A 21,557-nucleotide genomic window follows, 5' to 3' on the forward strand; every position below is an offset into this window, starting at 1 on the left:
AACAAAGAGAAACTTGTAAATAACTCATGAAAGAATAAAGTTACGTTGAAACCAAGCACACCATTGTTTTTCTTGTGACATTACCAATAAGTTTGATGTGTCACATGGCCCTCTTCCTATTGAAAAAACAAAAGTTGTATCCAAGATGGCCGACTTCTAAATGGTCACCATGGTTACCACCCATCTTGAGGAGTTTGCCCCCTCACATATACTAATGTGCCACAAACAGGGCTTTAATATCACTAATATCACCCTGTACTTTAGCACCAATAGGTGCATTTAGTGTTTTGTGATGTATTATTTTTTTACTTGAACTTGCTTACAGTGCCCTTACAATACTGTTTCATGGCAGGATCCCAGAGCTGTACAATAGACTGAATGCTGGGTGATCCCAGACACTAAATCGCTTTAGGTTCCAGTCTGTCTCATTCATTTACAATATGTTGTCTGGAAAGTAAATAATATTCCAAAAATATTCTGAAGATTCTAGCTTGCATCACAATTTACTTAGATTTTTTTGGCCACTAATCAGCCACCCTCAGCGATAACCTGCAGTTAAGTCAACAAATCTGTGAATCCGGTTTACTGGAATGAATCGGATGCTTGGTAGCTGGGGATCGATCCACCAGGGCCTCTGCTCTGGGTGAGAAGTATAGCATAGTATAAAATAGCACTTTTAGAATTGTTTTTGTTTCAGTTGTATTTTGTTAATATAAAAACTGTGAAATCTTACTTTCAAGGTGGAAAAAAATGTAAATAGTAAGTATCTCACACCATAGTATTAGGACATGTTCATAATCATCTGCAGAAAACCTCTGTTCCTGTATGTTTTTCAACTTTTTCAGCTGGAATCATATATGACAGCTAGTCAGTGTGGTGAGAGTTTGATCCATCTCTATTTTATTATTATTAAGTACAAGGCTTAAAAAGAGTTCACCATACCACAGGGCCCTGAGATTTAAAGTATAAAGTATACATTCTTTATGGAGCTGTAAAAGAGGAAAAGATTAGTGCATGTCTGCTTGCATTGCTTTGGCTTAACATTTGATAAATGTCTTGGTGACTCCCTGACACAGAGGGAGTAGAGCTGATCCACTCAGAGATACTAACTAGAAGAAAATGTAACTTGATGATGGTGCTTTACGAACAGTCGGAGTGTCATCTCAGTTGATCCTGTAGAAAATGTGTTAACCAAAATTAACTGCAATCAGTACTTAAATTGTAGGGATATTTCCCATAACCAGTAATTGCACTTAATAGTGCAGTCAGGGTATCATAATAGTCGTACGGGTTCAACTCCTGGGGAAAATTGTTTCATTTGTCAGTGAAATCAAGTTGACTGCCCTGTACTTAAGAGGACACGTCCTTGGGACGTATTCTCTGCAGCGTCGACCTGTCCATTGAGCAGAATTAAAAAAGCTTTAGTCTCAGTGGTTTGAGGACAAGGCTGATGAAAAGGGAAAGGGTAGTAAGTGGAAGCGATGGGGGATGATGCTGTTCTGGAGGAACTCAAAGAATTTGTCATGAGAGAGATGCTCTTAAATATTATCACCTCCTAAAACCAAAGTGATAATTTCAGGAAGTGGTAAGAAGATTTCTTTTTACAAAGAAGCAGAAGATTTTAGTGTTGGGAAAAGATCACATTTTCCAAAGGGTCAATGCACAGTGAATCACAGAGGGCAGAGAGATGAGGCTGCAGTGCTCTCTATGGGCCAAAACCTTCAGACACTGGTGGCAGCATCCCAGTCCCTTTTGTGACAGCAGCTGGTTTCTGTGAGCTGTCACAGGAAATCGCTTACTGTGAACACAGATTTAAAGTGTTGGGGCATTTTCCTGATAACTACAAAGTGCTATGAGCATGATTAAAACTGACTTGTTCACATATAAAATTGATATTGATCCAAAAGACATGAAAGTGTCATTTTTAGTGTATGCATGTCTTTGTAATGTGTTTTTTGTATTTGATTTGTTTCTTGCATTTGATTGTGCTCTGCTTTTCCTTCAGAATTCGACCTGTGCCAGTTCACCCTGGTCAGAGTCAGCAGTATATTATAAAGCCCAAATACTACCAAAGGCACACCACTCACACACAGACTCACATCCAGACCCAGCCTGAAAGGCCTATCCCTCTAACAGTGGGACACAACCCTATCCACGGTGAGTAAGTCCTAAAAATCATCTTTTCATGCATCTTCTCTCTGTCTTAATGAGTGTTTTACTGTGGTACAGAGTGTGTTTTTTAGTCGGTGAGAGTGTTGATTTCTGAAACCCTTAATTTATAGTGACTTAACTATACTTGAGCAGCATAATCCACAAAGATGAGTAGCATGTTTGTGTTATTGCAGTGCAATGGCACGTTATCTAGCTGACCTTAATTGAGTGCGATGTTCAGGTAAATAGTTTTTTCCTGCTGTGACAACTTGATGTGTATCTGCAAGTTGCTTTGTAACTCACCTCCAGCAACTTATTTCATGGTGTATCTGACTATTAATACTGCTTTGTTCTGCCCTCCACATCTTGTGCCTCCTATGTATATTTATAGAGGTCTCCAAACAGAGCTGTGCTACCAATAGTGACATAATAGCCTTCCTTTGGCTACTTTCAGTTAGTGTGATTTTTTTTTTCTTCTTATCTGAAAAAGTGAAGGGAAGTGTAAGACTATTTACTACATTACCCACAATCATGAATGAATATACACAAGACATTTCAAACGTAACATGAATGATGTCTGTGTCCGTTTTCTAAATTAAACTGCTTAATGGGAGAACTACTGAGAATCCTGTTGATACATTGTTACAAAGTTACCACTTAATAATAATTAAGTAATTTTTATGCACATACACGCACAGAAACCATCACATTGGGTCTGACACTGTGAGGATGTGGAGAGAATGTGCAGCTTGCAGTTCGGCAGCAAAAGGATTTGTTCAAATTGCAGCTCCAGCGGTAAATGGCATAAAGACTTAAGCATCGCTTGCTGCTCTGGGCTGTTGAAAATGAATTATTAGTCTCATTTTCTGTGGGCAATTTCAGACAATGGGAGGGAGTATAAGAGTTCGAATTGGAGAATGGAATGAAATAACTGTGTCATTTGGGGAGAACCAGTCAGTTTGCTGAAACAACAAGTGCCTCTGTAGATTTGAGGGGAAGGAAGCTGCCTACAGCTGAGTCTATCTGCTACCTATCCTCCTTTCAACTTTCTTGCCTGACAAATTATCCCCACTTTACAGTTTAAAGTGGACCCCAGCGTGCCAAACATCTAATATACTGTATTTCCTCACTTAGCCCGTGAGTTCATAACAATCTGATGGTGCAAAATTGTAAACGGTTATGATTTAATGTATTGCAATATTTTACACAAGGCATAATATTGAGATTGTCATGTGTATCTATATTGTTTGCTGTCATCTGTAAACTGTATGGGTGCACAAACGGCACAACAGCTTAGTAAAGCTTCAGCATTTCACTAAAAACTGAAACACAAACTTCTTGGATGGTTTGTGCTGCTCAGCAGACCTTATTATTTGTCAGATTATTTATTATGAAATAGCACAAACACAATAGAAAGGTCCAGCTACTTCCACATGCCGTTTATCCTTAATGAAATTCAAGTGAGTGAGTTATAAAAACATTCAACTCACTTTGTAAATGTGTTAATTTCATTGCTGAAGTCTGGCTTTTCAGCATGGGAGTCTGTGACAAAGTGGCTAGGACTGAATTCATGTACCATTTGTCACTTGTATATATTGTTATAATGTCTTCTGTTATCTTCTAGTCAATCATAATGCTTTAGTGTAGACACAGCACATGTAACCTTGGCTCTGCATACTATCCCGGGTCTGTTTAGGATAGCATTGGTTACATTCATTACATCTGTGCAAATGTTCTTAAAGCTAAATGCCACTTAATTATTAGTTGATTTGAATCTTTCATTTGTTTATGTAGTTTGGTTGTACGTACCATTGTGTGTTCCTTTGTGCAGGTCTTATGTGTAAAACTGGTATATGGGAAAGGCCGCCCCGTTACTTCCTGTTTATATAGGATATGATGCATTGATCATGTCAGTTGAGTGTAACCAAATGAAGGGGTGTTTCTTTTGTGTCAAATTGTTAATTTCCTTTAAAATAACCTCATGAGTCAGATTTTGTGACGAGATTGACTTTTCAATCCGTTTAGTTGGGTGAATGAGTTTGTTAAGTGGAAGAATGATCTTATTCCTGTTTCTTTGTCTAGACTGTGTTATTTAGTGTACCCTGTTTTCTCAACGGTAGAGATTAATGAGTTTCAGCTGTGGGTAAAATTCTGTATAAAGCAGGTGAGATTTTGACTGTGAGGGTCTTATATTTTGCGAAACAATTGTTGAAAGGTGACGCCAGAAAATAAAGAACACTTAAAAGAAACTTGAACAGTCTGCAGATGCTGTCTTCCTATCACTTTCCTTGCTGCTTATGTTATGCTACCTCACAGTGTCTATCAGGACTTAGAGGAACAGCAGTTTCACTTCAGCTTCATTATTATTATTATTATTAAAACTGACCTAAACAAAATCCAACGAGGAGAATAAACACAATGTATTTCTATGTCATAAAGTAATAAACCATGTACTGTCTCTGGATAAACCGTGAAGTAGTTAGTAAACTTGGAAACAATCGTGCAATACCTTCGTGACATTTGCTTTTTTATTATTTCTGAACTTCCCAAACCATTCAGAGAGAAAAAAAAATCCTTTTTTTGGACCAACTTTGGCTGGCAGTCAGACCCTAATACATCTGACAGATCAACAAGAGCCATAATTCAGCAGCTCGTGGTTGGTTATTGTGGCTTGTCATAAATTCAAGGCTGGACTCCAACATCAGACTCACTGGGATGTATCTATGAATAAGCCAATATTTTTCAAAGGATCCTTAGACGGCACGAGTGGTTGTGCCTCTGGCCGCAGCCGGTTGGACTGACTTGAGGTTATTAATGGGGAAGTCAGCAGACAGAGCAGTGTTGATGCTTGGCTTTGCAGCATTGCAGACTTGAGCAGACCTATGCATGGCCACAATGACCCAGACCCGGTTTCAAAATAATTTCCTCAGCTCATTTGAATTTCAGCTAGCAGTTTCTAAATGCCAGAAAATGTGTCAGACATAAAAACCAGTGAAGGAAAAGGGGCACGGACACATATGAGAGGACAGAGGGCAGTGACCGCAATTTCCAGACATTTCTTTGCAGTGCATTTCTGGGAGAGAGTTTTTCTTTAAAACTTGGCTTCTAAATAAATATTTGGCAAAACCAAGTGTTATTTCAAGTGCCGTTCGTTGCCTGTTCATCTGCTGAATGAGATGTAAGAGGGCTTATAATAGAGCCAACATGTGCCTGCTGCTGGTTTCACAAATACCATACTTAAACGAGTTGCTAAAATAACAAAAATAACACAGAATAGATTCTCACATCATTTTTATAATTACAATCTAGAATGTAATGACCTTCTATAAATTACACTCCAGGCCTGTGTCGGTTGTCTACATAGTGTCAGATATCTCCCACACGGAACAACCACAAAGTTATAGTCTCCACATAGATGTGAGTGTCTACTTCAAAGTAGACCGAGAGTATCTGAAGTAAATTGTGTGTTTGGACTATGTTTGATAGCATTTTGCAACTGAATATAGCATCAAATCCATTTACAATCATAAATTTTACAAATCCCTTGTGGGATGAAATTTGCTCCAACACGAGGTTTAGAGTCGGCTCATTCATCTCTCACAGTGTTATCTGGATAGCAGATCTCTGTGTGTCCATGGGCTCCATGCTTATCCGGTTTAACTCTCCTCAAGTCCAGACCGGTGTGGTAATGTACCTGGACCCGAATAACGCTTTAGCTGGAGTAATGTGGCATTACTGTTCATATAAATCATTAGAACCCTAAACTGATCAGGGGTCAGATAACTGCTACAGAATCGAGGTGTGTCTTCTATTTGATTGTATGTGTAGAAATGTTTGGATATTTTTTTCCTTGTCAGTTACGCATATAAATACCTTTTTAGTAAAGGCATTTTTAATTTTAACAATTGGATCTCAGTCTGTCTTGGGGTTATTTATACTTTTTCTGTGATCAGATAGTTATTTAATTTAACTGATATACATGAACATGAAGTGCTGAGCAATCACAGCGTTTAATTAGTTTTTTATAGTTTATTGCTTTGTGCCATTTTATGGGGTGGAAGTAATGGTCAGCACATTATAAATATAATGTATATTGTTACCCTGTGACCCTAATTCAAAAGATTTGTTTTGGCAGTGCAGTTTTTTCCAGATGGAACAGGATTTAAGTAAGATCTATTGAAACACATAACTAAGATAACTCGACAATAATTTATTAAATCGCCAGTATTTGTATAGTGCTTTACTAGTCCCTAAGGACCCCAAAGCACTTTACACATCCAGTCATTCACACACAGGTGATGGCAAGCTACATTGTAGCCACAGCCACCCTGACAGAGGCGAGGCTGCCAGACACTGGCACCACCGGGCGAAGTGTCTTGCCCAAGGACACAACGACCGAGACTGTCTAAGCCGGGACTCGAACCGGCAACTTTCCGATTACAAGGCGAACTCCCAACTCTTGAGCCACGATCGCGCCATATCAAATGTTTTACTTTCATTTAATGAACTGAAAGATTTCTGAATGATTTTTGATTTTGTTTCCCCCCCAGTAATAGTAGAGATAAATATAATTAGAAATAAACTGGCACCAGAATCACAGAACACACAGTCCACTTCAGGAGATTTCAATTCATTTCCATCCTCACAGGATGACATACTGTGTTATTGATCAGACAATTCAATTTGAAAACACTCTAATAGGCACCAACAAATATGTTAGGAGGGATCCAGTTCAATTACTCTAGTGCAAGTTAGACCTAGCTCACTGCTGTCAGCTGTAGTTGCCCATGTTGGCGCACCCTGCCAGTCAAAGCATGCATGCTGCTAACATGACCCTAACATCAATTCAATTCAATTCATACAGCGCCAAATCGCAACAACAGTTGCCTCAAAGCACTTTAAGGTAGACCCTACAATAATACATACAGAGAAAAACCCAACAATCATATGACCCGCTATGAGCAAGCACCTTGGCGACAGTGGGAAGGAAAAACTCCCTTTTAACAGGAAGAAACCTCCGGCAGAACCAGGCTCAGGGAGGGGCGGGGCCATCTGCTGCGACCGCAGGGGAGAGTACTAGCTGTAGCAATCAAGAATAAGGATGCATTGCCTGCATACAACTTGTGTTAAACATTATTAAAATATGACTGATTAGTTTGACTGAAAAGCAATTCTCATGTTGACAGCTGTCACAACTTGTAAACATATTATTTATTTATGTGATGGCTTTTTTTGGTTAAGTGTTTGTGTGTTTATATAAAGGACAATTTTGTCATAGCATCTGTCAATTAAAGAAACATTACTGATTGATTTTTTTCCCCTCCTGGGTCACCACTCGTTGCAGTCTTTGATTTGTTGGGTTTTTTAGGGGCAAACACATTTGTCCCGTTAGTTCTTTTACTTCTTTGTACTTCCCTCATGTCCGTTGTCATAGTTTCAGCAGTCCCCCTCCAGAAGCTTGGTGATATTTGTGAGTCTTATTGATGCTATGATTATTATTCCTTATAATAAAGTATTCTGATTGTGATTAATGAGACAACGATTGTTATTCTCTCACTGATAAATTTATCATTGATAAAAAAACTGTGTGGGCTTTGTCGACCTCACATTTCTTGGGTAGTGCACGTCGGGTTACGGTGCAGGGTTTCAGAGTGGTTTGTGGTTAAGGCGTAACGTAGATCTCCTGCTGAAGCATATATCCCCAGTTACTGTGTAACACAGCAAAGCTACAAATAGCAGACCCCTGAGCCTAATTTAATGGGAATACCATGGCTGGTTTTTGCTCAGCATGCAGTCAGCACTAGACTTTTTGAAAGTAGCAGACATGTTTGCTCTTCTAAAACAGGAAGCCTGCAGCCTCTCTGTCAGCCCTGTCCCACGCGACAGACAGCCTGTCAGCAACTGGCTGTGGTGCGACATCTGGTAAAGTTATTCTCCGTCTCCCCTCAGCTCTCCCACACTGCCAAAGCAACCTCAGACAAGTGTTAGCAGTGTGGGTCATGACTGAAGGTTTGGTCAGGGAGGATCACCTCACCATCACCACAGTGACCAAAGAAGCATGCCACAAATAGTATACAATCAGAGTAGGGATTTCTGGAACTGTTGATCTTAGGTCAGCTTAATTGTAGGACCAGTTCCTACAATTAAGACTAACTTCATCAGCTTCATGAAGGACTCTAACCACAAATATAAAGACTGCACAGTCTACACTCATGCCTTTGCAAAATATATGTTTGCATTATAAAATCCCAAATGTTTTTCCTACAAAATTCTTTGCCACCTCCTCAGCTGTACTTGGTCAGATCTTTGCTAATGATGTCAATTTAGGGTGCAAGTTAAAATATGTTATCTAAATAAAGTTGTTCTTTTATGCAAGAATTACCTGAGTTTTGACATTAGTGTTGTAACGAAGCCCCTTTTAAAAATCTTGAAATAAACAAGTCGTGGGACCTAAAAATGAAGTACCTCAATTCACTCGGTCATGTTCCCATTTGAACATTTTGTAAAAATGTGTCACTCCCACCTAAAACAACTTAAAAAACACTAACTGTCTAATAAGTGGCATAATAGAAGTCAAGGTATCAGGATGTATGCTTGATAGTGATGTGTCGGTCGCGAACGAAATGGCTCTTAGAGCCGGATCTGTGACGTGAACGACACGAGCCGGCTCCTTATCGTGAGCCGTGGGTTTTTTTTTCTTTCCTTCTCTCACCCTCTCTCTCGCACTTTTTTCCCGCTTCACTCAGCCTTGTGCTTTGCGCTGGGCAGAGGGGGGAGGGGCGGTAGTTACACTTGCAGGAGCACAGGAACAGAGCGGGAGGGAAAGAGAGAGAAAGAGAGCCAGGGACAACAACGTCACATTAGAAAGGTATAGTAATCATCCACAACTATTTTCAGTTGCAGATGATAAAGGATTCAGAAAGTTTATTCATGCAGGCCCATATGACAGAGAATGTGCATCTTCTTTTTGTTTTCATATTTTAATTTATATTTAATTGTGTTGTGGTTTGCAGCGTTTTGTGTTGTTTCATTTTAAATTTGTTTAAAAGGAAAAAGCTGAAAATTTAAAAGTTACTTAAAAGTTAAAAGTTGAACTGTGACTAGTTGGTTTTTGTATTATATGATTTATTTATTACATTTTATGTGGAGTGAATAAATAAAAGTATATTTACGGTGGCACCTAGAGACAAAGCACATACAAACTTCAAAACACGTACCAACAAAGCACGTAAAAACTCAAAAACACGGACAAAACACAACACAAGTGCTCCAGGATGCTGGGCGCAGTGTTGAGCTTTTGTTACCTAGTGGCTACACAAGCCAGCAAGTACCAACGACCGGATTTGGTGTGTGGTAGTAAAAGGTAAATGAACATTTTTTTAAATTATTTGAATATATGTGAGTGCTTGTGTATAAATACACAAACAATACAATTTAGATCACTTGTGTAATTTAAGTGATCTAGTAGCTCTGTTTTGAAGTTCAGTTAACGCTAGAAATGTGTTTTGGAGTTTGTACGTGTTTTGTCCACATATATTTATATATAAACATGTATAAATAAAACCACTTTTTTTACATTAGTAATTCCTTTTGTGCATAATTTTATATTATTGTTAATAATAAATTAATTAAAGCAACAAAACAACCTAAAGGGCCGGTTTGGAGCTGAAAGAGCCGGCTCTTTTTAGTGAGCCGAGCCAAAAGAGCCGGCTCTCTAAAAAGAGCCGGAAATCCCATCACTAATGCTTGAGACAGTCTTTTCTAGTTCCCCTGTGCTCTCCTGCATCCTGCTGTCATGTTTGTGACTTTGAGTGAGTAAGACTAGAGATGGAAGAGCTGATCTAGAAGCGATGACTGCAATGGTTTGGCCACGTCTGCAGCATGAGCAACCATCACCTGCCATGATGGTTGCTCCCACGATGGGTGTGCATCGTTGACCAAGACGGAAACCCTACGACACCCACAGCGACGTATTGGCTTCATGGATGACCTCCCCCGCCAACTGCCAGCTAGGGACAAAAGAAGAAGAAGAAAGAAGACTTAAGAAGCCCTATATAGATGTAACTACATGACATGTTTGCCAGTGTTATCCATCCATCCACTTGTCTTTATTCTACTTGGGGTCACTAATGTGCAAAATGAACATCATGTTGTATTTAAAACTTGACACTAGTGGCTGAGACCCTAAAACTGACCAGGAATGTGTTTATTGAGGTCATAGAACAAGGCAGCTGGGGGCCATTTTCCCATAGACTTACCCAGAATATAAACCTGCACCAGGATTTAGATGGATGTGCCGTCAGATGTGCCGAAACAATTGAGCTTCATGGCAGCAGTTCCGTCTCACAACTTTGCAGACCTTAATTTTCAGCTTTCAGTGGGTCTTAATGGTTTGGCTCATCGGTGTACGTATTAATTCTTTTTAAATAATTACTGTTCCTTGTGGGTGGCTGTAGCTCAGGTGGCAGAGCAAGTCAGCCACTAATCAGAAAGTCGGTGGTTCGATCCCAGGCTGCCTCTTGGCTGCCAAATATCCTTGGGCAAGATACTAACCCCATGTTTGACCCAGGTGGTCAGAGGGCCTGGTGGCAGCCTCTGCTGCCACCAGATGTTGCGCTAAACAAGAGCAACATGTTCAATTGGTCGCAATATGCACAATATCTCGGCAATACCTCTGAAAGATTGAAGATTGTATGTGGCGTTCCTCAAGGTTCTATTTTGGGACCTAAACTTTTTAATTTATATATTAATGATATCTGTGACGTATCAAAAAGGTTAAATTTTATTTTAGTTGCAGATGACACAAACTTTTATTGCTCTGGAGATAATTTGAAAGATTTGGTTGAAATTATGATTTCTGAGATTAAAAAAATGGTTTGATGTAAATAAATTATCTTTGAATCTGACAAAAATGAAATTCATGATATTTGGCAATCGTGTAAAGGAGGAAGAAGTCATTATGTCAATTAATTAATGGAGAATTGATTGAAAGAGTTACTGAATTTCGCTTTTGGGGTGTAATGAAGATGAAAATTTGATGTGGAAATCACATATTGAGTATATTAGAAAGAAGATGGTTAAAAACATTTATATTTTGGGAAATGTAAGAGATTTATTAGACTACAAAACAATGCGCATTTTATATTTTTCATTGTTTTCCTCATACTTTAGTTACTGAGAATACTAAAAAACCTCTAAACTTATTACAGAAGAAAGTTATACGAAGGATTCATAACGTTAAATATAGAGAACATAAAAAAATAATAATAATAAATTAAAATTAGGAGATTTAGTGAAACTACACATACTATTAATTATGTTTAAGGCTAAAAATAATATTTAGCCTTTTAAGTTACAAAGAGTATTTTTAATGTGTTCGGGGGGAGAAGACAGCAGAAGGAAATTTTATATTAAGCATCAGCTAGCTAGGACTACACAAAGATTAATGAGTGCAACGGTTAGGGGTATACGACTGTGGAACTCTCTTCATTATAATTTAAAGACTTGTATAAATTTGCATTGTTTTAAAAAGTGTTACATGTCTAAAACGATAACTCAACATGAAGAATGTGAATGAAATTGGAGTTAATTGAAAAAGGATCCATTATTTTTTTGCCTCATTTATTATATTTACTTATCTTTTCTCCTTGTTACTATGTGGAGTGGTATATTCTGATTGTAAATTTGTTGTTTGGTTTGAGTTAGGACCGGAGATAAATGTTAATGTTAGTTTGTTCCTTGATTTTTGGTGCCCACTTGCAATATAAGTTGGATTGTAGATAGGGGGCAGGGTTTAATAAGAATATTTTCTTCTTCCTGCTCCTTTTCACACATGGTTGCAGTGCTTTACTGATAGAAAGTGTGGTTGGTTTGTCTGAAAGAACTAACTGTGGAAACTGTTGTACCAAGTGTGAAATAAATAAATGCAATGAAATGAAATAAAATGACGTTCAAGCTTGAAAAGCTGTTGTTAGAATTTATTTAATATTACTTTCTAGTATCAGCTGATGTTTGCTGGAGCCACAGCTGTAAAAGCTGCTGGTCATGATATCGGTTTGGATATGTGGTGAGAGGGAAACATGAAGATGATACAAATCATAAATATATACAAGACAGTGTACATCACTGTCACAACAGCGTTTGTTTTAGGCTTTATGTTTTTTCCTATAATACCTGGTGGTGTAGTCGATTTTTTGTCAGTTCAGCCTTATATATTATGTTTAACCCGAGTGACCACCCGGTCTGCTGGTGGGTAACAGGCATCTCCAAAAACATTAGAGCACTTATGCAAATATGTGATGTCTTGATAAATCAAGCAGATATTTGAAGTTTACGCAGCACCATTCTCGCATGAAAATATCTTAAAAGTTTATTTTGTGACCCAGAAAGAGTGATATTTCAAACTCCGCCACTGCCTCGTTTGAGTTTTGGATGAAATGGATTCTGGGATATTGCATTTCATCATTTCAAGCTGATTGGAGACCAAAACAGCCAATCAGATTTTTTTGCATCCAAGTCTGTGATTGGCTGGTTTTGTGGCACAAATATAATGGTTTACAGAAAGAGTTGAACGTGCACGGGCAGAAATGTTTAGAGCGCGAGCGACACATTGCGCAAATGCAAAAACTGAGCGAGAGCGGCTGCTGTTGTGTGTGTGGATAATAGCAAACACTGAAATAAATTTTTTGCATGCAGCAATGAATTTTGTTCACTCAAATTTAGCTTTTCTTTGCTCAAAATAAATTTCTCCTCAAAATGCAACACTTGCACCTGCGAATTTTTTTACGTGCGCTCAAATCTTTTTTACGTGCGCTCAGAATAGTGGCACAAAAATAACGCCATAGCTTTGTATCTTTATTTGTATCTTTATTTATTTCAGACATAATAAAACAAACAAAAAAAAACCTTTTGAATTTTTTATCCAGGTTATCTTCAGCAGCAGACTCTCTTTATGTTCTCATTTAAAGAGGGAAACTGATGCATTTGCATTTTCCCCTCCCTGAGCCTGGTTCTGCTGGAGGTTTCTTCCTGTTAAAAGGGAGTTTTTTCTTCCCACTGTCGCCAAAGTGCTTGCTCATAGGGGGTCATAATATTGTTGGGTTTCTCTGTATGTATTAGGGTAGGGTCTACCTTAAAATATAAAGCGTCTTGCGGTGACAATTGAACTGATTTGAATTTGACTCTTTTTCTGAGCAATATGGTGTAGGAAAATAAAAATAAAAAATAAGCCAAAATAAAGACAAAATTGGGTGAATACTATATATCAGCACAGTGGCTCAGTAAACCTTAACGTTTGATTTTCTTTAGACGAAGGTTTGTTTTAAAAAATTGTTTGCAGATTGGAGGTTTCCAGGTGGATGTTTTGGAACCTTTTGTTTATATTTTTGTTCCTTTAGTGAAGCGAAGTCCCACATTCCCCCTGCCCACAGTTACTTTGCCATTCTCCTTTCCTTGTTTATTTCCTTTTGGAAATAATCTTCCCTCCAAGGGGAATTGGACAAACCATGTGTGGACTTTAAATTTTGGACGTCTATATATACTCCTGGCACTATTTTTAAAACCAGTTTCCATTGGCTTTGGGTAGTAACCGCTACATCACATTAAGTCCCTGTTTAATAGTTAATTTTTGCACCTATTAGTGAATGTTTAGGTAGCCTGGGGCGTTTTATCCAGTGGTTTTCACTGCTCTCGGGTTTAAAAAAAAAGATTCCTCTTTTTCAGCTCCTTGGATTTACTCCACAAGTCTGCACTCGCTGGCATGAACAGCTGACAGTCTTAGACAAAGCACTGAGTGCTGGAGACAGGGGTTTGGACCTGACACAGGGATGCCAAGAACCACTGCATAGGGAAGAGATATTAAAAGACTGTGTGGGTGTGTGTGTGTGTGTGTGTGTGTGTGGGTGGGTGGGTGTGTGGGTGGGGGGATGAGGAAAATTGAATGGATTAAAGAAGAAAAGCTTCATGTAACTAAAGAGGTGTATGTGTTAAACAGTAGGTTACACATGCTGTGTACTTTGAAGCCTTCTTTTTTTTCTGTCAGTAATAACTGAGGGCTGGATTTCATGAGGGTGGAGAAGGAATATTTAGCGAACATAGGAATGGGGAGATAAGCTTTTTTCTTTCATTCCTCCGTAAGACTGGGGCAACTTTTTTACGGATTTGGTGCCTTCATAGTAAAGTATTTTTGGAGATTTTGCTGTTTATTTGAGGTGCTAGTGTTCCTTAAGAGTAAAAATCAAGGGGAAAGAGAGAAGGAAAAGAAAGGCGAAGCACAAGGAATGCTTGTACTGGAGCTGAAGGTGGCATAATTGCTGTTTGTCTGTTTTGGAAGATATGCCGATATCCACCTCTCAGAGACTTCTGATGACGAATTGGAAGGAATCCCAGAGTTTTGTTTGCTGACTTCTCCCGCTCCCACAATTTTTTTTCTTTATTCCTGCTCATATTTCAGAGGCGCCCCTGGATCTAGGAGCACTGGAGAAGGAGGAGGAATAGATAGGCAGGCAGTTTGAAGTGTTGGGCCGAGACACAAGTTTTTGAGAAATTGAAAATTACATAGTAGCTGTATTTTTTGTTTTTTTCTTTTTTTTAGTCGTTGTTTTGACTGAAGCCTTAGCAGATGATTGAGACAAGCTTCAACATGAAAGTAATTTCACTTCCAGTGGCTCAAAGAATAACCGAAGTTCCTCTGCTCTCCCTCCCTCTTGTCTTGCTTTGTGCCATATTTTTGGCGGCAGCAGGCAACCATACGGGAAGAATCAAGGTGGTCTTCACGCCCACTGTCTGCAAACTGACCTGCATAGGTGGCAGGTGTCACAACAACTGTGAGCGGGGAAACACCACCACCATCATCAGTGAGAATGGTCATGCCACAGATACCCTGACAGCACCCAACTTCAGAGTAGGTAAGTGATCCTGGCTTTTGTTGGTTGCGCACATCACCAATCTCGATGGGTGGTATTACTACTAACAAGCCTCAAATCTGGCATATTAGAGCTGCTGGTGGAAAAACATGTTGTTGACATGAAAATCTTTTGCATTTTATCACCACGTTCCTTCACAACAGTACACAGGTGTGAAATTATTGTGCCGTAATGAAAAGAGTCTGCTGTATTTTAACATGATTATGCTGATTTTAAGGATGATAATTTTACTGTCCCTTATGACTCTCATGACAAACGTACATGGTGAACATAGCTAAACAGTCATATATTTTTCTAATGCCAGTTTTTGACCAGCGATGCACAAATCCAAATTTTTCCAGTTGTGTATTTTCTTAAATAATTCTGGTGATTTATTTGTCATTGCTGCTGATGTGTGATGTAAAAAAAGAACAGTTACACAGTTGATGAGAGTGGCACATTGTCACCAGTACCTTGTCTAACTTTTTAATCAGCACTGGACAGATTGCGTTTGCGTCACTGGGTGGAAATATCAACATGAAAGAGCACTGTGCACAGCCTAAGGAGCTTAGAACAAATGTACTATGCAAATCTAATAATGTTATTTTGCATAATGTGGGATCTTTACCTTACAATAAAAAGTGCCTTGAGGCAACTGCTGTTGTGACCATAAACGGATGATAACTAACACTATGTCTGAGACACGTCTTGGTATCAACAGAAAGATTTTACAAATCTGAAAGATAGTCAGTATCATATACAGTCAGTATCATATACAGTCAGTATCATATACAGTCAGTATCATATACAGTCAGTATCATATACAGTCAGTATCATATACAGTGCTTCGGGTGCTAGCTGTAACCAACACACCAACAAAAGTTATTTATTGTATCTCCGCTTGAACTGGACTCTTCTACAGCATAGTCAAGTAAAAGCTGCTGAGTGCAGAGAAAGCTGAAACATCAAGTTAATAGTAGATATGGAAGAAACCAATCAGAGAGCAGCCTTAGTCTCATTCAGCCAACTGTGACCAGACAGCGGTTAGCTATATCAGCTGATGATGAAATGATAAAAGTTATTGATGAATGGCCAAAAAAAGGCAAAATCTGTGATATTAATTGGTGAATGGTTGAAATTAGGCGGACTTAAAGACTGATGTTTTTCATCTTTAGCTTTTCAACTAAATTTAGAGACAAAAGGTTTTAAAGTCCATGACTGGCTGACCAGATTTATCCCTGAATAATCTCCATGGGTATCTGATGTTTGGTGGTTTTAATTAAAGCTAAGGACATCTTTTGCGATGTGATCTTGAATTTTGATTTTTGACCACCAACTTTTAAGATATGGATAAGCACATTTACACAGATCATAACAACATTTACAAAATACAGAGAAAAAAATCAAACGATAAACGAGGGAACGGTAAAACCAAAGGTAGCGTTAATGACCTCAAGATTAGTGTAGACAGTTAGATTAAAACTGGAGAATGTCATGAACTGCTCCTGGGTAACAGAGCACATGGCATGGGTGTTGTTTCGTGTTTCACAGAGCCAGCAGACTGTGTCTTAACCCGCCTGAGTGCTTACAAGAAGCAGATGAGTGTATCTGGCTGTGACACATGAATAAACATGGGGAGTGGAACTCACTGAATTCCTGTCTGACGCAGCTGAACAAATTAGTATGACTGGAGTAACACCAGCTCACGGAAAAAGAGCCTCAGACTGTTAACTGTGAATGACCCGGAAGGATGGTTTTCTTTTTTGCACTGGGATGGATTAACAGTGATGCCTGAACTCCCTTCTGGCTGTTGGATAAATATAACTTTAGGTGAATGTTTCCCGTCTTTGACATTAGTATTGGAGCCAGTAACCAATAACCAAAAAGTGGTAAAAGTGAAAAACTTCAAGAGGGGGTGGGGATGCACTGAAGAGGCTGAAGTGGAGATATAAAGGAGATGAATATTACTTAAATAATCCAGTAATCATATGATTGGCTAGCAAACATGTCCATGCGGGCCCACACTGGGTAGCTGTGGATGAACTGTGGGGTTGTTTGGGCAGGCCAAACCTACATTTATCCCACATGGGCCTCAGTTGGGTGTGCCTGCACCCAGCTGGTAGGGGCTTCTATATGGGTTTTATATAGGGCTGCTCGATTATGGCAAAAATGATAATCACGATTATTTTCACTGAAATTGAGATCACGATTATTTGACGATATTTATTTAACACTTAAACACCTACTATAGAACCAAGTCCACCAGAGCTTATATTATTTTTATTTATTTTTTTTACATGCTGTAGTGCCATTTGTGGGAGCATTTCAAGTTGCTATACATCAATACAACTGTTATAGCCCATATTTTAATAATATGTATGCATTAAGTCCATAGTAATTACATAAATTGCAAAAAAGTGCAATAAACTACAAAAAAAATTGAAAATCACTTTTGTTTTGTTTACATATATTTCTACTTGGAGAAGTATAAGAGGTTTATCCCTCAAAACTTTAAATACAATAAAGTTGCAAAAAATAGTTTACAACAACAGGAAATTTATTTTGAGTGTCTTCATAGTTTTATTTTGGAGATACACCAATTTTTATATACTGCAGGAAAAACGAAAAACAATCCTATGATGCAAATTTGCAAAGAAAACAGCAGGTGCATCATTTCACTGTGGGAAGTGTTACGAACAGCTGATAGGAACGGCAAAGCGTGTTTCTGGAATATTATGTTTTTGTTCCTGCAAGCGCTTTTTATGCAATTTTTGCAAAGCTATATGTGGAACGAAACCGTGACCGAGGACAAGCTGATGGCATCAGATGTAAGTACAACTCCTCCGGTTTCATATGCAAAACAAATGATTGCGCTAGCTTACACGGTTCAGGTTCTACAGGGATTTAAAAATAGTTACGCAAAACGGAGCGTGCAGCTCTGACCGGCTTTAAAGGGTTAACAATGACTTTAAAAAAATAATATAAAATAGTGTGCAACACCACTGAAGTTTTTTTTTTTTTTAACTCTTTTCAACCAACAGCAGTCACTCTTAAAATAACTTCTGCTTAGCTTTCCGAGCTTCCCTCGGGTCCTCTTAATCAGCGGTCTCCAACCTTTTTTGCGCCACGGACGGTTTATGCCCGACAATATTTTCACGGACCGGCCTTTAAGGTGTCGCGGATAAATGAGGGAGGGGCTAATAATCGGCTCAGTCATTTTTAATGATCGTTGAAAGCCCAGATCGTAATCGTGATTAAAATTCGATTAATTGAGCAGCCCTAGTTTTATATAGAGAAAACTCATCTGTAGACTGACTAGTGGGATAGGATTTGAATTGTGTTTTTGTTTTTGTTTGTTTGTTTGTTTGTTTATTAGGACAGGTGATTCCCTATGGAACCTGTCCTGTCCTTACATGTCTGACTATGAAGCAAAAGAGCAAGGTTTGTCCTTGGGAGGAGCCCTCAAGTCAAGTGATTTAACTTGAGGGTTGTGTCAGGAAGAGTATCTGGTGTAATATAATGTGAATAAGGGAGTGGATAAAACCAGCTTTTTTTAAGCAATAATCTACTGCTCACTCAATATCAATTAGTGGTGGTAATACACTAATATGCATGTGTGGCCACATGTGGGTCCCACACATAGAATCTGGGCATATTGTGGGTATGCTGTCTCTGTCTACTGTGATCAGACCACTTCCCACCATAGGATTGAGAGAAATGAGAGTTAACGTGGCAGCTAACTTGCATGCTTTCTTATATGTTAAAAAGGCATCCATCAAAATGGGTCTTCTGCAGCTGCTAAATCTTTCAACGATTTTAGAGTTGTCACACTCCATTTCGGGCACTACGTGCAGCTTGTGGCTGTAGTTATGGGTTTGAATGCAGATCAAACAGTAAATCAACAGCTTCACTTTCATGCCCAGCTCTCCCCACAGGAGACCAGTATAGCATCCACAGTACTGTAACTACTGCACCAGTCCATCTGTCACTTTTAATACGCACCATTTGCTGTTTTGTTTGATAAAATTGCCATTTTTGGCAACCAGAAGTGTGCCTATGTAGTTGAGAATGGTGGCATGCTCAGTTATCATGTAATGTGAGTAAACTTGATTAGGATGATGCATTGCATAGAAACTAATATTGGCTACCTCATGCTCAATAACAGGCCAATAATAAAGTAGAACTTCACACACCAAAACTGCACAGAGCATTAAAAATGCTCCAAAAGGCAGCACCAGGCACAAACATGTTTACAGTCGTAACATTTGCTATGAGCTCACATGCTTGTCCAAGCTTGCTTCGTCCTCCCCTTAAAGTTCAAGCGCTTCCTTTCTCTGTCTTTCTCATTCCAGCAACAGTGTGCAGGGCAGAGCCTAGATGAAAGTTACTTGCACACCATAGTGAGCTTCAAGAACTGAGACCGAATAAATCATGCTCGTCTTGTTTATCATACTTACCTCATGAGATAGGTGTTGAGGGACGAGCGCTGATTCCCTAAACTGTGGATGTGTTTATACTGTTTTTATACTCATGCCAGTTAACTGAGATCTCATGTCCAGAAGATGCAACTTGATGATGCATTTATCAGCAAGTTTCATGTAAACAGAGGAAAATAGAAACTTTAAAGCTCTACAAAGTTTAAACATCTCCTGTCATTTTGGATTCTCTTGTGTTCTGGAGAATTTATTACCTCTTTAGAATAATCCCAGTGGAATAAACTTTATTTTCAGTCAAATGCTATCTGGTTATAACTTAGCTGCCTCAGGACTTTTCACAAGCTAATCAGCAGAAAAATGTTCACTGGGACATCAGCCCAGTCTGTCATCCATCTGTGTGAATGTCTCAGCCTCACTGGCTGCAGTTCATGGTTCTTCTCTATAGTAATAATATTGTACATAGAAATGATGTAAATAATTTGTGATTTAATTTTTCCATCCACTGGGGCTACACACTAATTATTGTGGTGATGAAGGTTCAAAACATTTGCGGTAGGCCAGTCTTGTTACTGCTGTGACAGCAGTGTCACAGCGCTGTGGTTACAGCACATGAAGGCGTTGATAAGATTTGCTAAATGATTTATAAAAGGATGAAATGCAGATTTAAACAGTTTGATTTGAACATTTTGTAGGTGAGAATGTGGACACCAAGCTCATGGCAGCAATTTGATAGGCTGACAAAAGTCCAGCTGAGATAAGCACATTTACTCAGGGCCTTCATGACGTGATGTTCTGTTTATAAGGTTGGAGAAACCTGCAATCAGCTGAGACTGAAGAAGTCACTTGGATGAGTAATGAAACGAAATAATTCTGAACATGTGCAACAATAATCAAAGATTGCAACATTTAGAACGTTTGTAACTGCGACATGAGGCTCTCTGGTAAATATCAAGCATTTGATGGTTGTTTCCACCTACAGCTGATCACAGAGGGATGAACAGATTAAGACTAACGCGTAGTACAACACTCAAATTCATTCACCTCTTTAGAAGAATCCATTCTTTTATAATTTTTATTAGAGGCAGACTGTATGGTTTGATGCTTAGTTTTATACACCTGTTGCAATGGGACAGAAAACACCAAAACACAAAGATTAAGAGGTGAGGTTAGTCCATGTAATCAATTTTTTAGCCCTAATGTGGTCAATTTAGCAAATATTGGAAAATTAGTGATTTGTGGCAAAATGTTAGATAAAAGCTACTTAGGGTTTGGTGATAGACAACAGTATTCAGGCAATAACGTCATAGCAAACAGCAGGATATGTTTTAAAAAAAATCTCTGGTTCAGTCTTTTCAATGTGCATCCCATTTGGCCCACTGCAGCCCCTGGAGAGTGGAATTAAGTGGTGTTTTTCCAGCTCCTCTGGCATATTTTCCCCCAGGTGAGTCCAGTGTCTTTCCAAGTGCTGAGAGCTTTCTGGCCCTCAGCTTCTGCTTCCCTTTATTAAAGGTGCCTGTGGCTGCCAGCTCATTTGTTGCAGTCCAGACAACATCGAATCACTTACAGTTGGATTTAACAAAAAATAAAGTTTTGGTGGGAGGTGTGAGTGTGTAAGGCAAAGCAGCAGGGCCTAAAGGAGAAACACAGGTGTACCAGTTCATGGTGAGGAAAGTAGCTTTCATTTTCTTTCAGCATTACTTTCATTTTATATGCAATGAATCCTGCATAAACAGTCTAGACACTTACATTTTTTGTTCTTCAGGCTATGCTCATTCTCACATTCAGTTTTAAATGAAATAACTGGTACCACATGTTAGCAAGTCTCAGCTTTAATTTAGTTTCACTTTTCATGTTCAAGTCAGTTTAGCTATTCTTAGCTAGTCCATCCATCCGTCCAACCATCCGTTTCCACATGTCCAAGTCACAGTCATGGTTGAGCTGGAGCCTATCCCAGCTGTTATATTGTAAGGCGGTACACCCTGGATGGATGGACACACACACACACACACACACACACACACACACACACACACAGATTCAGATGATAACTCTGAATCGGAAAGTTTGG

General features: G+C 38.9%; 1 protein-coding gene across 1 annotated transcript in view; it reads left to right on the plus strand.

Moving 5' to 3' along the window:
- Nucleotides 1-21,557, plus strand: part of ltbp1 (latent transforming growth factor beta binding protein 1) — a gene marked incomplete at its 5' end in the record, with an annotated part of 129,481 nt that overhangs the window by 50,516 nt on the left and 57,408 nt on the right. The window contains 2 exons of the mRNA XM_005752003.2: nucleotides 2,006-2,157; nucleotides 14,892-15,056. Coding sequence (XP_005752060.2) covers nucleotides 2,006-2,157; nucleotides 14,892-15,056 — 317 coding nt within the window. The remainder of the gene's footprint in view (nucleotides 1-2,005; nucleotides 2,158-14,891; nucleotides 15,057-21,557) is intronic.

The sequence above is a fragment of the Pundamilia nyererei genome, unplaced genomic scaffold (genome assembly GCF_000239375.1).
Source record: "Pundamilia nyererei isolate P.nyererei 1_Seehausen unplaced genomic scaffold, PunNye1.0 scaffold00337, whole genome shotgun sequence".
In the NCBI taxonomy this organism is placed as follows: Eukaryota; Metazoa; Chordata; class Actinopteri; order Cichliformes; family Cichlidae; genus Pundamilia; species Pundamilia nyererei.